Here is a 22,193-nt window from a genome sequence, read left to right as displayed (position 1 = left end):
ATTGCCGGCAATTACGGAAAAATTTTTCTGGCAGATGGAAAACCTTTGGAGATTGTTGGTATGGGAGATGTCCGGTTGAAAATGTCAAATGGATCTATCTGGAAAATCAATAAAGTCAGACATGTACCAAGACTGACGCGGAATCTGATCTCAGTGGGGCAGCTCGATGACGAAGGTCATAATGTGACCTTCGGAGATGGTTCCTGGAGAGTGAGCAAAAGAGCCATGATTGTTGCTCGAGGATAAAAAACTGGAACCCTCTACATGACTTCCAGTTGCAGAGATACGTTAGCAGCTGTGAATTCTGGAACTAACTCGAGTCCATGGCACTGTAGACTTGGATATATGAGTGAGAAAGGAATGAGGTTGCTGTTATCAAATGGGAAGCTGCCAGAATTAAAGTCCGTCGAACACAAGCTATGTGAAAGCTGTATACTTGGAAAGCAAAAAAATGTGAGCTTTTCAAAAGCGGCAGAGAACCAAAGTCATCAAAGTTGAAGCTGGTTCATACTGACGTATGGGGGCCATCTCTTGTGACATCCCTTGGAGGCTCACGATATTATGTCACATTTATCGATGATTCGAGCAGGAAGGTTTGGGCTTATTTTTTGAAAAATAATCTGATGTTTACGAAACCTTTAAGAGGAGGAAAGTCATGGTGGAGAATGAGACCAACTTGAAGGTGAAGTGCTTACGGTCTGATAACGGAGAAAAATATGAAGATGATGAGTTCAAGAAGTATTGTGCGTTGAACGGGATCAAGATGGAGAAAACCATTCCCGGTACTCCTCAACAGAATGGTGTAGCTTAGAGAATGAACAGGACCCTGAATGAGCGAGCCAGGAGCATGAGATTGCACGTTGGGCTGCCAAAATCATTCTGGGCTGATGCAGTTAACACTGCAGCTTATCTGATCAAAAGAGGACCTTCGGTACCTCTTGGTTAAAGTATACCTAAAAAGGTCTGGAGCGGCAAAGAACTAAACCTTTATTTCTTGAAAGTGTTTGGATGTCTATCATATGTTCACATTGATTCAGGTAGAAGAACAAAACTTGATCCAAAATCCAAGAAGTTTTTCTTTATTGGTTATGGAGATAACGAGTTTGGTTATCGGTTTTGGGATGACCAAAATCGGAAGATCATTCGGAGCAGAGATGTAATTTTCAATGAGTATGTGATGTATAAGGACAGGTTAAGCATTGGAGCTGGTGATAAATGTCCTGAAGTCAAGAAGACGGATGAAGTACCATTGATGGATATTCCTATGAATGAGTCAGAAACCAGTAAACTGAAGGATAAAGAAACGGTTGCACAAGATGATGAACCGAAAACTCTGGAAATTTAACTCAGGAGATCTTCTAGAAAAATCAGACCACCTCAAAAATACTCCCCAACACTTTACTATATTTTGCTGACAGATAAAGGTGAACCGAAGACCTTTGAAGAAGCGATACAAAATGATGATTCAATCAAGTGGGAGTTAGCCATGAAAGATGAGATGAACTGCAAATATAAGAGAAGAGGCATGAGCTGCTACATTGACTGTGTGAAGCCATGATTGAAATCAAGTCTTCAAGTGTGAGATTTGTTAGGTGGATGGTAGTGGTTGGGAGTAGGGAAAGTAATTAAATGCTTCTGCATTTAATTAACGCGTAAAGGACGCGTGAAGGGGCTCTATAAATAGAGCTCCTTCCCCTTCAGTTTAAATATCCCAGAGTGGGAGAGCAAAAGAAAAGAGAGTTAAGAAAAAGAGTTTCTTGGGTTTTTTTGAGTGTTTTCTTGTGTGAGTTAGAGAAATATTTTTTTCTCGTTAATACTCGAGGGTTGGGATCGGGTGAGAGATATAGTGTTTTGTATGCACTTGTAATATTTTTCCGGTTATAAATATTTGCAGCAGCTCCGTGGACGTAGCCTATTTTGGGTGAACCACGTAAAAATATCGTGTTCTTGTTGATTACTTTATTCCGCAATTATTTGGGAATTTATTATTCATCGGTCATCGGTTATTATGGGCTGTAATTCCGTAACAGTGGAAGCGTGGGCGAATAGATTAATATTGTTCCCCTATTGTTTCTCCAAATCTGGAATTCCTCAAGCGGGCCAGTAATTTCCGAAAATCTGGGAACACGACAAACAAGCTTTCAAATTTTTGGATATGACTATTACTCTTAGGAGAATCGGACAACATTAATCCATTAGAAATCAAGAAAACAAGATTTTTTTTAACTACTGCACTCCAAACCCAAACCGAAATATTTTTTGCACCAACTTACCCATCCCTCACGGGCATTGCCAAACAAAATCATGTTCAGAAATCTTTCTCCCATAATCTATATAAAATACAATATTCTCACATACATACCTTGAGGATTGCAGACTAGAAGATCTTCAAATAGAGAAACCCGTCGAAATGCAATTTCAACGGGTTTGGGCTCAAACTCGGCGATGCACAACCTGTCAAAATAAATTTTCAGAATCCCGTCTTCATCGAGGTCGTAAGATTACAAGGAGAAAGCCGCCGAGGTTGTAAAATTACAAGGGGAAAAGTCTCGCAGTAGTCTGCTTCTAATTTCAAAAGTAACCATGGTTGGAGATCTCGCTCCAAATATTCCTAATTTTGATTTTTTATTAAAAATTTTTATTTTAAACACTACACGTGTCAAGCGATGACTGGCTGAGGGTAGTACCCTGAAGCCAGCATCGACGCATCCGACACTTTAACTAAGTTCTTGCTTGAACATGATTTTACTATAGTCATAGTGGATAAAACTTTGTTTAAGTTCACTAAAGATAAGCATACTCTTCTTGTTAAAATATATGTTGATGATATTATCTTTGGGTCAACTAACCCTAAATTGTGCAAGAAATTTTCCAAGTTGATGCAGGATAATTTCGAAATGAGAATGATGGGTGAACTGACGTTCTTTCTGGGTTTGGAAGTAAAATAATTGGAAAATGAGACATTTATTATCCAAACCAAATACACCAAAGAACTTCTCAATAAGTTTTGTATGAAAAATTGCTCAGCTGCTACTACCCCTATGAGTTCAACCATTAAGCTTGACAAAGATAAAGGGGGAATTTCAGTTGAGGTAACCATGTATCGAGGTCTAATAGATTCATTAATTTACTTAACTTCTAGTAGACCCGATATTGTATTTTTAGTTTTCCTCTGTACTAGGTTTTAGTCAGATCCAAAACAATCTCATTACTTAGATGCCAAGAAAATAATAAAATATCTTAAAAGAACTCAGAATGTTGGGTTATGGTATGCTAAAGAGAACTCTTTCAACTTAGTTGGTTATTCAGATGCAGATTAAGCAGGGTGTAAACTGGACAGAAAAAGTACAAGTGGATCATGTCAGTTTCTAGGAGACAGACTGATCTCATGGTTTAGCAAAAAAAAACGTCCTTTGCCACTTCCACAACTGAAGCAGAGTATCTTGTTCAGTGTTCTAAATAGCGGTCGAGGCGGCCGCCTAGGCTCCATTGCCACTTCCATAACTGAAGCAGAGTATCTTGATCAGTGTTCTAAATGGAGGTCGAGGCGGACGTTACAGGCGGCCCAAGATGTCCAGCGGGCGAGGCGGGCTGCGAGGCGGCGGTGGCGGGCGCTCGGGCGGGTGAGGCGGCCAAGGTGGTCAACACATTTTTAAATGGAGTCAAAGATCAAGAGTCAACTAATTTTAAAATTCTAGTCAAAAGTCTATAAATTTTAAAAACCTAGTCAAAGTCTACCCATTTTAAAACCCTAGTTATTGACTTATTTCAAAAACACTAGCCACTTTCTTTTTGTTTTTCATTTTTGCTCCCCACCTTCCACCACACACCTCAAGCTGCTTGTCGTCGCCCGCCGCTGCCGCCACCCGCCACCAGCAAGCATTTTAGGTTAGTTTTTGCATATTTTACCTAATTTTACATACTATTTTTTAATTACATTGCATTATTATATATGATTACCCATAAAAAATGCTTAAAAAAATTCAACCGCCTAAGCGACCGAGGCGGTCCACGCCACCGCCTCCCACCATTTACAACACAGATCTTGCTGCAGGCAGTTGCTGTGCTCAACTGCTCTGGTTGCAACAACAGTTGAGATATTATGTGATAGAAACTAAAGAGTCACCAATCTTTTGTGACAATACTAGCACAATCGCAATCACATATAACCCCATTCTTCACTCAAGGACGAAGCATATCGACGTTAGACACCACTTCATCCACGATCATACTTTGAAGAAAGACATCCGATTACAACATATTTCCACAGAACAACACGTTCACAAAAATCCCGCATCGTACCAGAGTTTTATTGATCGCTCACGAAAATCATGCATCCTAGGGTGCAGGTGATCAAGAATATATAATCTCACGTATCTTAGTGTGCATAAATTTTGTGAGCGATCACTGTTTTGTAGTTTTTTTTAGAAACGTCGACTAACACACATTAACGTATTTTAGTGGTCGCTCACAAAATTCTACACACTAAAGTGCTTTATATAAAAAATACATGTGTATTATATATATATATATATATATATATCATAAATCTTGATTTTTTTTATTTGAAAAAACAGGTGAATGAAATGTTTTATCAATTATTAATTGTATTTTGTTCATCCATGATGTTTAGTGGATTTAATTTTTAATAATTTGTACAAATGAAGTTTTTTTGAGCAAAATGTAGCATGATATATAACACCAAAGTGTATCAGATAATTTTGTGTGCAATGCACTTTCCCTAAATCTTCCGTTTAAAAATTAGATAATGCAGTTGTGTCAATACAAATTAATTGAAGATTAAAAATAATTTTATTCATTTGATTGCATTATTAGCTTAATAAATCAAATTATGTACGCGCGCAAGTTATCGTTTTAACTTTTATTTGTGAACAAAACAAATTCTATATTTATATCCAATCATTATTTTTATTATTATTTTGAGTTTCATTATTATTTACTTAGTAATAACTTGCATTTCATTTTGTCCTTAATTAATTGATCGATTATAGATTAATTGTTGTCTATAGAAATCCTAATGAAAGAGTATAAGTAGTCCTTAAAATTAATAAAAAAAATTCTCTAGTGAAATTTAAAAATTTTATATGATGTGGAGTATACATGTTTTTCCCATTCTTTCTAGATATCTATGCTGCGGTCATTTAATTTTTTTTTTAATGAATATTATATTAAATGAAGAATTTTCTTTACATCAAGAAGTAACCAAAAACTCGACACTTAAAAACACAAACGCCAACTTGCTAGTGAGTACAAACAGAGCTAAAATTAAAAGTAGATCCTATTACCTATTACATTATTAGCAACAACTTACTATACTTATCCTTCTACAACTACACTACAACACCAGATTAACATAAACTCAACATCAAAAATACAGATGCCAATCGATCAGTAGCACACATACATACCTATATATGCTCGCAGTGATGATCATCTTGGGGAGACGGAATCTTTGTTGGTGTAATAACTATTTTCCATGCAACATGTCGAGCACCTCAGACGTTGTTGGACGTCGTTGAGGCAGATCTCCTGTGCATAAGATACCAACTTGGATGCAACGTAGCACTTCGTCCTCATTGACATCCTGAATCGATTCATGCACAAAATCCACCACTTTCCCAGCATCCCACATTTTTTGTGCCTGAACAGCGCATGACAGAAAGTTCAATAAAATGAAGATATCTTTTTTAGAACTGGTATTAAGTAGCCTGAGTTTGACTATGATTGGGTCGCATTCCTGCCCACATGATTTCTCTTCTTAGATAAAATAAAATGAATGATGATTAATTTGACAAGCACAACAGCAAAACAATGCTCCACAGTGGAGGGGCTATAGTCATCCTTTGTGGACAAGAAGTATGTGAAGCAGTTCAGTTAAAGTTAAAAAGTGTTTGAAATTGCTCATGTCTCAAGTAAGCTGATACACAATAACACAATCGAAATCTGAAATTTACAATATTGCTAACAATATGAACACGCTCTCCATTTTGATGAAAAGCAATACTTTTCTTGCCACTTACAATTTCCAGGACAGCAACTCGCAAGGAGTACAAGTTTGATGCAGTTGAGAATACACCGTCAAACATTGATTCCGGACTGATGTACACGCTGGACATGCATACAGTGACATTGATCATGAAAAGTTGTGGTTGTACTACAAAAGTAAGTTAATATTGAAAAATAGTAAGGAGGGGGAATGTATGAAGTAATAAATTACAATGTCCCAGCTATTGTTGTTAGCACATGGGATTGATCTTCTCCCAAAGATCTTGCCAGGCCAAAGTCAGAAATTTAAGGTGTCATCTCACTGTTTAGCAAAATATGTTGGGTACCAGTATATATATTGATATGCAAGGATGATGCGTTGGATTTTTTAATTTAGTATGGATACTTAGTGATGGATATGCACATATTTATATTTATATATTTAAATACGTAAATAAAATAAATAGCTCAGTTTGTAAGATTCATATTTTAAAAGGATCAATTTTTAATTTTTAAACCCCAAAAGGGTTATTTTGCATTTCTAGACGCTAGAAGGGCTAAACTGCAAATAGGCATATTTTTGCCTATAAATAGTGGAGGTTTTCTTCATTTTTGAGGTAATTGATTTCTCATTCCAAAAGCTCTCAACTTTTGTTATCGCAGAGCAGGTCACTAACTTGAGCATCGGAGGGTTATCGTCGGGTGACCACCCGGCGTCTCTAACGTTTGTTCGTGAAGCAGGTGACAACCCAGAGGAGATCAAGCTTTGGATCTCGACTTCATCAGGTGACCCAAGAAGCAGGAGACCACGCGACTTCCTATCTTCTGTTTGCAAAGATCACCCGAACTCTATTGATTTGGGTACTCAATTTTGTAACCCGCATCAGATTGGCGCCGTCTGTGGGAAAGTCACCTATTCACTGAAGATGCAAACACGCTCTCATACCACCCATAACAATGAAGGTAGTCAGGAGGTTCGACCTCCTGTCCCCCCGCCACAACAGGAGCTCCGTATCACTCCTGATGCATTGAAAGCCATGTTGGAGGAGGCTGCCTCACGTGCAGCGACTGAAGCTATAGCACATTATCTGGTGGCACAACAGACAAATCAGGGGAACAATCAAAGTATAAATGGCGAGCTACCTCTCCCTCAAGACCAGGAAAGAAGGCACATAGAGAGAGAGGAAATTGAAATGAACAGGGTGCCACTCTCGAATCCAAGAAGGGAAACAATGTTAAACGAAGATGAGTCATATAACCGCGAGCTCACGCGCACAGGGTTTCGTACTGAAGAGAAAGGAGAGAGTGCTTTGACAATCCTACCAACCCGACGCAGCCCGTTCACTCCTGTCATTCTAGCTGAAGTACTCCCCGCAGGAGAAAAGATAGCAAATCTGCCAGAATACAATGAAACAGGAGACCCTCAAGATCACTTGGATAAGTTCTACGCAAAGGCTGATCTATACGACCTCAGCGATGCTGCCTATTGCAAGATCTTTCGGACTACATTGGCAGATCACGCTTTGACCTGGTTCAATAAACTCCCGACAGGCACCATTGCAAGCTTGGAGCAATTCACTCAGCGTTTTCTCCATCAATTCTCTATTCACCGAAAATACCAAAAGACTGCATCTTACTTATTCTCGATAGTCCAGAAGGAGGGAGAAACCTTAAGAGAATTTGTGCAACGTTTCACTCAAGCAGTCCACGAAATCCCGCACGTCATTCATGATTTGCTAGTAGGAATTATGTAACAAAACCTATGACACCGAAAGTTCAAAGAGTCCATAGTAGGAAAACCCCCAAGTACCCTAGAAGAACTACTAGGGAGGGCCGAAAAATACATACGCATTGAGAAAACTGTCGAGCCGCGTTATTTGGGTAAAAGAAGAAGAGAGGAGGAGAAACCGAGAGAAAACCGAAGAGAAGAGAAACAAGGATTCCAGGGCCCTCGTCTTCAGCACGTGCCCCTAAATGCGCATCTCACTGATATATTAGTGGTCGCAGAGGAACAAGGTTTGCTCCAACCCCCACGACCAATGAAAGACAACCCAAAACGGCAAAAATCTAACAAATACTGTCATTTTCATAAAGACAAAGGACATTCCACTGAAGATTGTTCTAGCTTAAGGACGGAAATCGAAAAATTGATCCAACGCGGTTACTTAAAAAATTTTGTGATCAGTAAAACTCACCAGCAACAGCGAGACGACAAGACCCGCAACGACCACCCGAGTAGGGAACCTCCAGAATATCAAGAATGGTCGGGAAAACAGAGCAAATATTTCCACGACAACCTACCGAATGGAGGAGTAATCTCTGTAATAACTAGGGGGCCTACTCGCGGATATTATAAACAGTCCAGAGATTAGAGTGCAAGTCTAGCAATGCAGTTGTAAACTTTTACGCAAGTTATTTCATGTCTTGGTGATGTTTTTTCTTTTGCTACAATTATTTCAGGTTTTGCTAGTACTTTCAATGCAATCTTATAAGATTAATTATAATATTTGCCTCATGCATCATCAAATCTCCATTGTACATAACATTATCAATCACTTCTACGATGCTTAAACTAAAAAGTCATAGACCTGTAAAGTCGATAAAGGTTATTCTGACGTAAGAGGCTAAGCCAGCCCTATAGGAAAATTAAACAGCCGACTCTATAAGAGGTCACGACAATAAAATTAAGTCTCGGGATACCTCACTACCTAAAAGGAAGGTTTAGGACTTTCCATATGACAAAAAAATTGGGAGCTTGATCAACTCCCAAGCCCCTCTCCCACGTTAAGCACCATGAAGTTTCTTGTAAATCAATGGGATACATCAAATCTCAACAATTCATATTAGGAAATCCAGTTGGTCACGCTACTCTAGGAGCTCATGTCATTCCGGGTGAACAGGCCACTCCAGCAGTACAAGTGATTTGAGTACGCACCAAACTGACCGAAACCAGATCCACCCCACACACCCAACGAACCATCAATACATCAACACCATGCACGGTGCTGCACAAGTCACCACCTCCTGAGTTGTTTCTGCAGCAAAATCTCATCGCGGAAGCAGCTCGTCTCTCTTTTCTTCAACCTCACGGCAGGTGCTCATTCATGGGTAAAACTCTCATCGCGGCAGCAGCTCGCCTCTGTCTTCTCCGCCATCATGGCAACAGCTCCTACATGGTCGAAACAAACATCTAGGCGATGCCACTTGTCCACGTGTTGGTTAACAAACTATAATGATAAATCACATGAGACATAATATCTTTTCCAAAAACAAGAAACACTCGCTAGGATTCATTTTAGGCAAATGCATCAAATGTCGTCGACTACAATCAAAGGCTTCACATTCGAGCAAGAAAAAGAAACCCAATGTTCGACCACGCTATTTTGCCTCCTCAATCTACACAGTTCACCACTTCTAAAAAGTGAGCGGAAATTCTCGTTCAAAGAAGCCATAGAGCCACAATCTGCCATAGAGCAACTAATAAGGGCATCTCCAACCCTTCTCTATAATGGAGGATTCCTCCATTATAGAGGAGGGTTTGCTCTCCAACCCACCTTTAAAAGCACTCTCCATTTTGGAGAATGCTACAGTGATCACTTCTACGATGCTTAAACTAAAAAGTCATAGACCCGTGAAGTCAATAAAGGTTATTCTGACGTAAGAGGCTAAGCCAGCCCTATAGAAAAATTAAACCGCCGACTCTATAAGAGGTCACGACAATAAAATTAAGTCTCGGGATACCTCACTACCTAAAAGGTAGGTGTAGGACTTTTCGTATGACAAAAAAATTGGGAGCTTGATCAACTCCCAAGCCCCTCTCCCACGTTAAGCATCATGAAGTTTCTTGTAAATCAATGGGATACATCAAATCTCAACAATTCATATTAGGAAATCCGGTTGGTCACGCTACTCTAGGAGCTCATGTCATTCCGGGTGAAAAGGCCACTCCAGGAGTACAAGTGATTTGAGTACGCACCAAACTGACCGAAACCAGATCCACCCCACATACCCAACGAACCATCAATACATCAACACCATGCACGGTGCTGCACAAGTCACCACATCCTGAGTTGTTTCTGTAGCAAAATATCATCGCGGAAGCAGCTCGTCTCTCTTTTCTTCAACCTCACGGCAGGTGCTCATTCATGGGTACTAAAACTCTCATCACGGCAGCAGCTCGCCTCTGTCTTCTCTGCCATCGTGGCAACAGCTCCTACATGGTCGAAACAAACATCTAGGCGATGCCACTGGTCCACGTGTTGGTTAACAAACTATAATGATAAATCACATGAGACATAATATCTTTTTCAAAAATAAGAAACACTCGCTAGGATTCATTTTAGGCAAATGCATCAAATGTCGTCGACTACAATCAAAGGCTTCACATTCGAGCAAGAAAAATAAACCCAATGTTCGACCACGCTATTTTGCCTCCTCAATCTACACAGTTCACCACTTCTAAAAAGTGAGCGGAAATTCTCGTTCAAAGAAGCCATAGAGCCACAATCTGCCATAGAGCAACTAATAAGACAACCGATAAAGTTATCTCGACCAATAGCAGAAATTATTGAACTTGAATCAGAATTATCACCCGCATGTCACTGAAAACTTGGTTGATATACTTGCTAAGTAAGAGAATCAAAATCTCATCATCGACTTCCATGCGCAACTACACCACCTCACCGCTGCGATCAAACCATCACCAGCGCAGAACCACGCAGCTCCTTCGAGAACGAACATCGTGTCGCAGCGAACAGCTCTTTCATGAGCATCTTCATGTCGGGAAAGCTCAAGTCTCTCTTCTTCACCCTCTCAGCGGAAGCTCTTTCGGACAGCAGCTATCTTCCATCTTCTTCCCCTCGCGGCAACATCCTCTCGGACATCAGCAACTCCACGAGCACAGCCACCTCGCGCCATCTGTCACCCCGTGATCGGAACGTAGCATCGGCATTGTAAACAATTTTAAATCGTAAAACAACAAGCCATGTAGTACATAAACAGCCTTCAACCAGTCTTTACAAATCCAGTAATGTCTTTACAATAACCAAAACATGATAATAGCGGAAGCGAAATATAAGCGATAATAAAACTAATAAGACTGCTAGCAATTTCATAAATTTAGACTTGATCACCAACCCCAGAATGCGTTTTTCTCATCATCATCCAACTGCTCTTCAGTATCTGGGAAGGGAAGTAAGGGGGATGAGTGTTTTGGAAAACACTCAGCAAGAGGGGGCCAATCGTACATGCAAATGTCGAATATACATATATATAGGAGTTCAAAGGAAGCACGTTCCAACACATGTCGCAACATAGATCAGAACAAGGCATGACTTGAAACTGAGCATCAATACATATCATGAATATCACATAAACTTAGACATAGCACTGTTATTCATCTCTTTAATCATGGCTACTGATCAGTCCCTAATTTTTACTCCTCTAAGGGGGCGAGGCCTTAAACGGTTATTATAACCCACCGCATCAGGGCCATATCATATCTTATCATGTTTTCGGAATTCCTTATCCACTTCTTAAGTCGAATTCTAACAGTGCATAACAAGGAGTTTCATAGAACAAACATGTACGAATTTCAAAGAAGTATGAACCAGGCCATGTACGATTGAATTTTCACAAACACGATCATGAACGTATTTAAAACATATATAGATATAAGCCCTCTTACTGTATTCGATTTATAACAAATCGTGCAGAACTTGATGTTGATGGTAAGCCTCAAACGTGAGCAGAAAACTTCTTCCACAATAGAACAGAATGCTTGCTTTGAAACTGGAACAGAAACCTTGCTCTGCTTGAACTGCTGCTATCGAACTGATACTGCTTCTGCTAGTCCTCGAAAGTGGCAGAAGGTTGGAACTCAAAATGTGCAGAGTTTTACTCAGTTTTTGTGTTCGAAATTGGTGTGATCTCCCTGCTAAATCTGCCACTATTTATAGGTGTAAGAAGCAGCTGAAGGGCCTCCCATTCATGGCCAATAACTCATATTAACAGTCATCATTCTTCATTATTGCAGCTGTTACAATCTCTTGATTTCTAGCTGTTACACTCCTTGGCTGATACATGCAACACTAATCTGCATACTCATTGTGGCTGTTACAATTCTAGCCTATGACCAAAAAACATGGCTTCACACCAGCAGCTCTTCCGCCTTCAGCTAGCTCTTATAGGGATGCAGCTCCTCCGATCACCAATAGTTCCACGTCGAGCAGCAACAGCATCACCAATCTTCAGGTCATCAACCATCGCGTACCAGCTGCCTTCGTGCGATAAACCAGCAGCATCAGCATCCTCCAAGCTTCCATGAAACATCTCCACCTCTCCATCATCGCCGCAAACAACGAGCATCTACCCCATCGCCGCCCCTTGAACAGCATCCCTTTACCAGCTTTCCATCACTGCACTCCATTTCGCCATCAACAAGCAGCTGCAACACGCCGCTGCATCTTTCTCCACTAGCATCAACCCACCAAACCACCTCCAGGCTCCACGGCGCCTTGGGATTTAATAATCCCTGTGACTCACAATCTCAAATAAAATAATTCTATAGATAAGAATGCACATGTCATGTCACGTTAAATGGCAGAGGGTGGTTGGTTGTATAATTGCAATTAGCCGACAAGATTTTTGGGTGGCCCAAAAATCTTGTTAAACGTTCCATTTAAAAAATTGTTAATTAAAATATGCATTTCTTAATTTGAGATAGTTATTTATATTATGCTAAGCACATAATATCTCACATCAAATAATAAATCAATTGAGTATAAGATATTTTCTTATTTAAGATATTTCAATTAATTTAAAAACTTGAAGTCCAAGAAAGGAAAAAAACTTTAAAATAAATCTTTTTTAAACTTTAAAATATCTAATGAAATAAATATTCCCTTTAGATAAATTAGACAAAATATTAATGAGTAATAAATCTCTTATTACCCTTAAACATTTTAATTAGTTGGAGAAAGCTAAAGTTGGAGCCGTCATGAGCCGAGACGCACCCTATAAGCCTTCTATAAGCCTTAGTATAATTTTAGAGTGCATAAAGGCTAGAGGTAAATTATGCATTTGAACCCATACTGCATACTCGTCGAAGACAATCTCCGAAGGTAAATTATGCATTCGGGAGTCGCTCATACAATAGTATAATGCATTAGTATATAACTGTTCTCTGGAGAAAATCCAAAGCGAAAATCCTATACTAAGAGAGTATTTGCAATCACTAAGAAGGTGTTTGACAGAACTTAAAAGCTCTTTCAAACAACTTATAAGCTGTTTTAGAGCTTTTAAGCTCTGAAAAAGTGTTTGGTAAATTTTTTTAAAAACAGCTTATAAGCTGTCAAAATAAGCTGTATGACATCTTATAAGCTGTTTTTAAAAAAGTAAGAGGGGAGGTACTTTTTTTAAAAAGATATTATTTTAATATGCTATCTCTCTAAAATATCCTTGAATATTTTAATAAATCTTCATCTTATCCTCCACTTATTAAATATTAAATATTATTTAAAAAAGAATTACAAATCACAAATTTTTCAAAAATTAAAATATTAAAACAATTTTATTTTTTAATATAAGTTTATTCTAAAAATATTTTCGTATATGCATTATTTTCATAGAATTATACTCTTTTTGGTAATTTTGACAATAAAAAGATCTTATAATACCAAACATATCAACCTCTTTAAGTTATTTAAAATAAGTTTACCCAAACACTTTAACAGCTTATTTTTAAAATAAGTTCTAACAGCTTATAAGCTCGTAAAACAGCTTTTAAGTTCTAAGAGCTTATAAGCTCTTTTTTAATAAGTTTAGCCAAACACCCTCTAAAAAAAGTGATTGTTAGCTTTTGGCTTAAAAAATCATTTTTGTGTGTTTTTTAAACCTAGATTAGGTGTTAGCTTATGTTTAACTTAATTGAAATCCAAAATCTAGTCATGTGGTGATTATGATTCTCCAAAAGTGATTCTAATAAGAAGAACATTGTTAAAATCACTCTAACCACTTATTTATCAAACACTACCCAACTTTGATTTTTAGATTTTCACATTTGTTTTCAAGCACTACCAACTTTTGATTTTTCTTAAATTTTTTATAATTTATAAATTAATCACTTCTACAAAAGCACAACCTATTGCAAACACTCCCTGAGTAGGAAGTCAACTCGCATCTCATCACCCAAATTCTTCGTCGTTATTATTATTAATTTTAATTTTAAGAGGTTATATTTGATATGAAATAAAATTTCATATATATATATATATATATATATATATATATATATATTTCAGATAATTTTCCAAAAATTATAAGCTCTCAGACATACTATTATAAGTAATTACGTGCTTATAAACTAATTAGACAAATACCTATTTAGTGTTGAACAACTTTAACATATCGTAAACCCTTTTTTAAAAAAAAAATATCACCAAAAAATTTTTAATAGTCGCACACCCTATAAGTTGCTTTCAAGTTCTCCCAAACCCTAAAACAGCCTATGACATGCTTAAAACAATAATTTTGCAAGAGTGAAAAAATGAATTGAAATAGTCTTTAGAAAATTGAATGAAAATACAAATTATTCTCTTTGATTTGAAAGCCTATAGACATGACGACTAATTTTGCAAGAGTGAAAAAATGAATTGAAATAGTCTTTAGAAAATTGAATGAAAATACAAATTATTCTCTTTGATTTGAAAGCATATAGACATGACGACTAATTTTGCAAGAGTGAAAAAATGAATTGAAATAGTCTTTAGAAAATTGAATGAAAATACAAATTATTCTCTTTGATTTGAAAGCATATAGACATGACGACTCGATGACAGTTTAATAGTAACTTGTATGAGACCATCACTCAAGTTAATTTTGTGAGATAAAATTTAAATTTGGTCGTACTGTAAAATAATTATTACTAGATCTTGTTAATTAATTAAGAAATTAACATCGGATCTTTACAATAAATACAACTAGGACATAAACCGTTCTATTTAAGGACGGTTTTATCGTCAAAGTCGTCGCTAAATTATATTGCTCGCACAATGTTCATGTAACTTGTTACTTCCATGCAACTAAAAACACGCAAGCTCATCGAGTTTAAAGAAAACCCCATCAACATCCACAATGGTAGCCTTAGGCGCAGTGTGTTTTTGCTCGTAGATGGGATGAAGAAAGATATACAATATTATGAGTATGACAAATCAACATAATTGGCTCGTAGATGGGATGAAGAAAGATATACAACATTATGAGTATGACAAATCAACATAATTGGATAAGAAAATGATATATGAATCATTCACATAATTTAAGTCAAATATTGGATAAATTAAGCCCTAGTTGACAAAGCAATACTGGCCTAGCTAGCTAGCTCGAAGCTTATTTATTTGACTTTTTAAAGCAACCTATAGATCCATCCTAATGAAGAGTGATGGCCTAACAATTAATCAACGTCTATATATAATTCAGTTGATGTGGAACAAAATTATCCTTTCCTTGAGCAGATTCTGATCGATCCTTGAACAAGAATCTAAGTTTTTATTTTTATTAATTTTCTTGAGAAAAAAAAAAAAAAAAAACCAAAAGGCTATGGAAGTAGAAATAATTTCAAAAGAAAAGGTGAAGCCCTCTTCGCCTACTACTCCTCAAATCCACAAATTTTCTCTCTTGGATCAGATCTCTATACCATCTTTCTACCCAATTGTTTTGTATTTCCTTCCTGAATCAGATTCAAATTATTCCCGCAAAATCCATATCCTCAAAGAATCTCTTTCCTCAAACATGACTCGTTTTTATCCGTTAGCCGGGATAATCAATGACGACCATTCTGTTAAATGCGGCGGCGACGATGAAGGGATTCCTTTTTTCGTAGCCAAAGTTAGAGGCCACCTTGAAGATTTTCTGAGCCAACCCGATTTGCTGATGATTACAAAGTTTGTTCCTATTGATTACGCTTTTCACACACCAAGTCCAGGGGATCATGCTTCTATGATCCAAGTGAACTGTTTCGAATGTGGCGGGCTGGCTATAAGTGTTGTTTTTGCACATGCAGTAGCAGATGGGATGGGTCTCACTACTTTTCTACGAGCTTGGGCTGCTGCTGCTCGTTCAACTGGTGACGAAGCCGAATTTACATGCCCGAAATTTATCGGTCATGATCTTTTTCCATCCATTGATGCAATGAAAAGTGAATCAAAGCTGTATTCTTATTATTTCGCTAACTTCGCGAGATTAGGAAAATTTGTTACAAGAAGATATGTATTCGATGCCTCGCTTATAGAGAAACTCAAGGAAAGAGCAACGAGTTCAGATCATGCTAAACCAACGAGGTGGTATCAGCATTCATTTGGAAATGTTATATGAATGTATGCAATCCTGAAGAGCCCTTTCTACTCAATCATCAAGTGAACTTGAGAACAAGGGCCGATCCCGCGCTACCCGAAGAGAGTTTCGGCAACTTCATATGGTTGACAGCAACAAAATGCATCAATCCAACAACACATTTCAAAGATATGGTGAGTGAAGTCCATAGGGCGATCAGGAAAATCGACAGCGAGTTCGTCAAAGTTCTGCAGAATAATAATGGATACTATGAGCATTTTGAAGAGGCGAGGAAAGGGTTTCGGAAGGGTGCAAATCAGTTGAGTTTCACCAGTTGGTGTAAGTTCGGTTTCTATGACGTCGACTTCGGTTGGGGGAACCCTATATGGTTATCATGTTATGTGAGTCCAAATTCTGAATCTGAGTTTTTTGGTCTTGTGAATTTAATTGATACAAGATCCGGGGATGGGATCGAAGGATGGGTGACTCTTGATGAAAAACTTGGGGCCGCATTCGAGGAAAGTGACGATCTGCAGATTAATCATGTTCTTATTAATCCTAGTGCAACTTGTTAAGTAATGCATGTGTTACGTTCCTATATATATATATATATATATATATTCTCTTGTTATGTATTTTCTATTAACAAATAAGGGTATTTTATTATCTAATCTCGGTCAAACTTTATTTTTAAAAAAATTACCTCCAACATTGCAATGTATTTCAAATACACTTGGAGAGGTTAATTTTTTTAAAAAAATATTTCACCAAGTCTATTTTTCCAAATATCCCAAAATAAAATTAGGTCCAGTAAACTTGATGTGTATGGTCCTATCAGTTCTTTAATTCCTTCTTAGTAATTTTGGATTTTAAATTGTTCTTATAAGCTTTTTTTTCTTCAATGTTCCTTAGATATATGTAGTATAACTTCCACTTATGATGTTAGTTACGTTATGCAATAACACTATTGAACTATATTTAAATTGATACTACTATGTTAAAAATTTGAAAATATCTACCTTTTTTATGTACTTATGTTTCAAAGTAAAACATTATTGATAAAATTAAATTTCAAGAAAGAATACTAATTATCTTCAATTTTACCTCTCCAAAAATTGTTATGTAACTTTGATAGTGCATGTGGACTTACTAGTAATCTTCTTACCTTTCTATCGTCTTTGTCATGCCTCACACCCGAGATGATCGATACCGGCGTTGTTTTTAAACATTATTTGACAACAATAAGTCTCAAAAGTACAAATTTCAAAATTTATAACTTAGCTTATTTATTCATAATACTGAAAATGCACTGTCATTCAAAATACTAGAACTTTGTCAACTTTACAATGCTTAAACTGGTAAAAAAGTCTACGCAGCGGATAAAACATTACAAAACAAAATAACAGGATGTGTGGTTCTTCTTCACCAACACCAGAACTAATTTTGTTCATATGATCACATCTCTTATTCCTTTTTATCTGAGATGGTGTTTAGTGAGTAAGTGATATGGTTGTCACAAAGTAAATGGGGCAATCATTCCATATTTTAAAATCATACGTTTGACAGATTTCTCATATACATATCCAAGTAAACAAAAATATTGCTGGCACAATGTTCATGCAGCTTGTTACTTCCATGCAACTAAAAACACGCAAGCTGCTCATCGAGTTTAAAGAAAAGCCCATCAACATCCAAAATGGCAGCCTTAGGCGCATCGTGTTTTTTCTCGTAGATAGGATAAAGAAAGATATAAAATATGAGGATGGCAACTCAATATAAAATGGTGTATTCTATGAATCATTCTAATTAGAATTTGAGTCAAATAATATTGGATAATGTAAAGAATATTGGGGCATAAAAAATATCAGATTCAGATGTTGTCACTAGATGTTGGCAACATGATATGAATCTAGGAGACGCTCGAAGATTCATATTGTTCAAAAAATCATTATGTAATTTGCCATCAAGATTGGACGGATTTGGAATCCATGGTAATCAAGTTTGAAAGCATGACAATCAAGATGGTACATTTGGATTTCGTTTCAGAGGGGGTTTAATGTCCTTGAAGTGCAGCGGAATCATCGAGCGAGGATCCGGACAAGAAACTCGCACCCCAGCGGATACTTTTCCCTCTTGAGTGCGAGCCTTCAAACCAGAAGAGGCGATTTTCGGGCGCGCTCAAGCGAGAACAAATTGCGCTCCAGCATGAAGCCGGGCTCGAGCGAGACAATGACGCTCTCCAGCGCGATGGAAATTCCAGTGAGAGGATTTAGCAGGCGCACTCGAGCGAGCTATACCTGTGCTCCAGCGTGAATCGTCGTTTCACACACAATTCGTTGTGTATGTGTGTGCGCGAGATTTTCTATTATTTTAAGTTTTGTTTATTTTAAGTATTTTAGTTTGTTAGGAAACTTTTTTCTAGATATCTTTTGCATTATTTTGTGTTATATTTTATTATTTTGTAGTTGTATTATAAATACAACATATAAATTAATTATTGAAAACACAACAGATTAATTTGATTATTGATTTTTATCAGTCTAAAATTCTCTCAAAAATTTTATTGAAGCTTTGGCTTTGTTCAAATCAAACTTATCAAAGTTTTTAACTTTGTGGCGTTTGTCAATTATTCTTCATTGAAGATTGTCAGATACAAGTTATCTAAAGGTCTCATTAAATTCAATTGTTTCGTAATTTTTATTGTCAGATGAGTTCTTCAGATGAGCTCAAGCAGATCGAGTGCTCGGATACTATGACTTGGTTAGAAGTCAGATCGATTGACCATAAAGCTGAATAGAAGCTTGAAGGCAGATCAAAGTGAGAGAAGATCATATTGATTTAGATCAAAAGGAACTTATCGGAGTCGGGCCTTGTTGACTTTAAGAGTGGGCCGAATAAAATTGTTGACCTAAAAGCCCAAGATGAAAATCGGAGTCTTCTCTATATAAGCATATGAAAGTTGGAATAACAGAATTACGAATCATAATAGAATATTCAACCTCCGGAATAAGATTTCGAGAAAGAAGAGAAGAGAGAATTCAGAAAGAGAAAACTGGGGCACAGATTGTGACAAGATTATTCAAGTATTTGAGTCTTGAATTGAGTCTGTATCTAGCATTAGAGTTTTTTGGTCTGGTTTTATAATAAGATCTAGTTTGAGCTTGGATTTCTCTTGTTCGTGATCAATAAAAGTGTTGTGTTGCTCTCATGTGGACGTAGACAAATTCCTTGCCAAACCACTTAAATACTTGTGTTTTTAAATCGTTGAGTTGGTGTTTGATCTGTGTTGTGTGATATTATTCAAAATCTGGGATTGTGTTCTTGAGTTTTCTGTGTGTGTGGTGAATTCTCGGAATATCGAATTTGTTCCAATTGATTCCTAACAAGTGGCACCGTCTGTGGAAAACTAAGCAAAGATTGTGGGATCAATGAAATTTGATATTGAGAAGTTTACCGACAAGAATGATTTTTCGCTCTGGAGAATCTAGATGTGAGCGATCTTGATACAACAAGGGTTGTTGGAAACCCTCAAGAAGAAAGAGGAGATGTCTGATGATATCAAGAACAAGGATGAATTGCTCGAGAAAGCACACAGTGCGATAATTCTCTGTTTGGGTGACAGACCACTCAGAGAGGTTGCGATAGAAGAATCTGCAGCGGCTATGTGGCTTAAACTTGAGAATTTATACACGACGAAATTCTTGGCTAACCGTATGTACATAAAATAGAGTTTGTATTTCTTTGTGATAAAGGATGATAAGAATCTTGAAAACAAGATCGAGGAGTTCACCAAGATATTGGATGATTTAGTAGAATACTGAAGTAAAGATTGAGGATGAAGATCGGGCTTTGATACTTCTGAATGCACTTCCTAAAACTTATTAATCATGTTCTTATTAATCATGACCGATAAATTTCGGGCATATTAATCATGGGTGACGTTCTGCAGATTAATCATGTTCTTATTAATCCTAGTGCAACTTGTTAAGTAATGCATGTGTTACGTTCCTCTCTATATATAAATATAAATATAATAAAATATAGGGATATTTGGGGAATTGACTTTGGTCAACATTTTTTAAAAAAAATGATTAAAAAAAACCCAATATAGATATATATTCTCTTGTTATGTATTTTCTATTAACAAATATGGGTATTTTATTATCTAATCTCGGTCAAACTATTTTTTAAAAAAAAAATGACCTCCTATATTAATGCAGTGTATTTCAAATACACTTGGAGAGATTAATTTTTTAAAAAATATTTCACTAAGTCTATTTTCCCAAATATTCCCAAATAAAATTAGGTCCACTCAACTTGATGTGCATGATCCTATAAGTTCTTTAATTCCTTCTTAGTAATATTTGATTTTAATTGGTTCATATAATCTTATTTTTCTTCAATGTTCCTTAGATATATGTAGTATAGCTTCCACTTATGATGTTAGTTACGTTATGCAATAACACTATTCAACTATATTTAAATTGATACTACTATGTTAAAAATTTGAAAATATCTACCTTTTTTTATGTACTTATGTTTCAAAGTAAAACATTATTAATGAAATTAAATTTCAAGAAAGAATACTAATAATCGTTTTATTTTGGAAAATAAAATAAATATTTGTGGAACAAGAGTATTTTGGCAATTCCGAAAGCTTATAGATTTAATAGTAATTGTACAGACCACACCAACAACTATACATTTTTATCACATAATTCTATTTTTATCTATATATTTCATTTCCTATAAAAACCGATATTACATCTCCCACTTACTCCAAGTGTCATTAAAGTTAAAAAATGCTATATTATCTTTATCTTTTAATTTTTCATTTCATCCCAAGAAAATTCTATGTATATATATTATCTTCACTATTATATAATAGAAATGGTAAGTCAATGCGACACCAAAATATATCTTCAATTTTACTCTGCAAAAATTGTTATGTAATTTTGATAGTGCATGTGGACTTACTAGTAATCTTCTTACCTCTCTATTGTCTTAATTTGTCACGCCTCAGACCCGAGATGATCTATACCGGCATTTTTTTCAAACATTATTTGACAATAATAAGTCTCAAAAGTACAGATTTCAGAATTTATATGTAACGTCCCAATTTTCACAATCAGAGCGTTACTAAAACATACATACTTAAAAATAAGGAAAAAAATAAAAATTTTGCGGAAGCATCATCTTTTTTATTAAAATGAGCGTATTAAAAGTGCACAAATAATGAAATAGCATCTAAAAGTATTTGCCAAACATGGCCATCAACTTAAAATTCAATTTTGTTTTCCTCTCATCAACTAAAAATGTTTTAAACAACTTTCATTCAATAGCATTCGCACTCATGCATCACCCACTGGACCGACATCTGCCTCTTCTTCACGTCCGCCCACATAATCATCAATGAAGGCATCAACATCATCGTTACCTGCATCATTCAAGTATAGTGAGTCTAAAGACTCGGCAAGAAAATGCATAAAAAAATGATCTTTCTAAACTTTAAAAAAGAAAACATTAACTTAAGCTTTCAAGCAATAAACATAACTTTGATGTAGCCATAACATAAAAATATTTGTGATGATGAAGTATGAGTAGTGTGGCAACCTTCATAATGAGTCATTCATAGTTTCCTATTGATCAACAAGCATATGACATTAATCTAGTAAACTTTCATTCTTTGGATAGCCGCTTCAGAGCTCATCCCGAAGTGCATACCCCGTATAACCATCCCGTGAGCCATGTTTGGATAGCTGCTCCGGAGCTCATCCCGAAGTGCATACCCCGTATAATTATCACAAAATGCATAAGTCATCAAAATATTTTCCATACAACATAACATCCATCTTATC

The 22,193-nt window shown here is 36.5% G+C and overlaps 2 protein-coding genes across 2 annotated transcripts; both read left to right on the top strand.

The window, feature by feature from the left end:
* The first annotated feature begins 15,603 nt into the window (after positions 1 to 15,603).
* Positions 15,604 to 16,377, top strand: LOC140878865 (epi-neemfruitin B 7-O-acetyltransferse L7AT-like). The gene has a single exon (XM_073282487.1). It carries the CDS (start codon positions 15,604 to 15,606, stop codon positions 16,375 to 16,377), a length of 774 nt encoding a protein of 257 aa, XP_073138588.1.
* LOC140878864 (epi-neemfruitin B 7-O-acetyltransferse L7AT-like) lies at positions 16,374 to 16,910 on the top strand. The gene has a single exon (XM_073282486.1). It carries the CDS (start codon positions 16,374 to 16,376, stop codon positions 16,908 to 16,910), a length of 537 nt encoding a protein of 178 aa, XP_073138587.1.
* Positions 16,911 to 22,193: the final 5,283 nt, after the last annotated feature.

This window comes from Henckelia pumila, chromosome 2, assembly GCF_033568475.1.
Source record: "Henckelia pumila isolate YLH828 chromosome 2, ASM3356847v2, whole genome shotgun sequence".
Classification (NCBI taxonomy): domain Eukaryota; kingdom Viridiplantae; phylum Streptophyta; class Magnoliopsida; order Lamiales; family Gesneriaceae; genus Henckelia; species Henckelia pumila.
Note: the sequence above shows the minus strand (reverse complement) of the source record. Positions and strands in the feature narration are given on the sequence as shown.

Coding starts and splice junctions, on each gene's coding strand:
- LOC140878865 (XM_073282487.1), top strand. CDS start 15,604: ATGGAAGTAGAAATAATTTCAAAAGAAAAGGTGAAGCCCTCTTCGCCT.
- LOC140878864 (XM_073282486.1), top strand. CDS start 16,374: ATGAATGTATGCAATCCTGAAGAGCCCTTTCTACTCAATCATCAAGTG.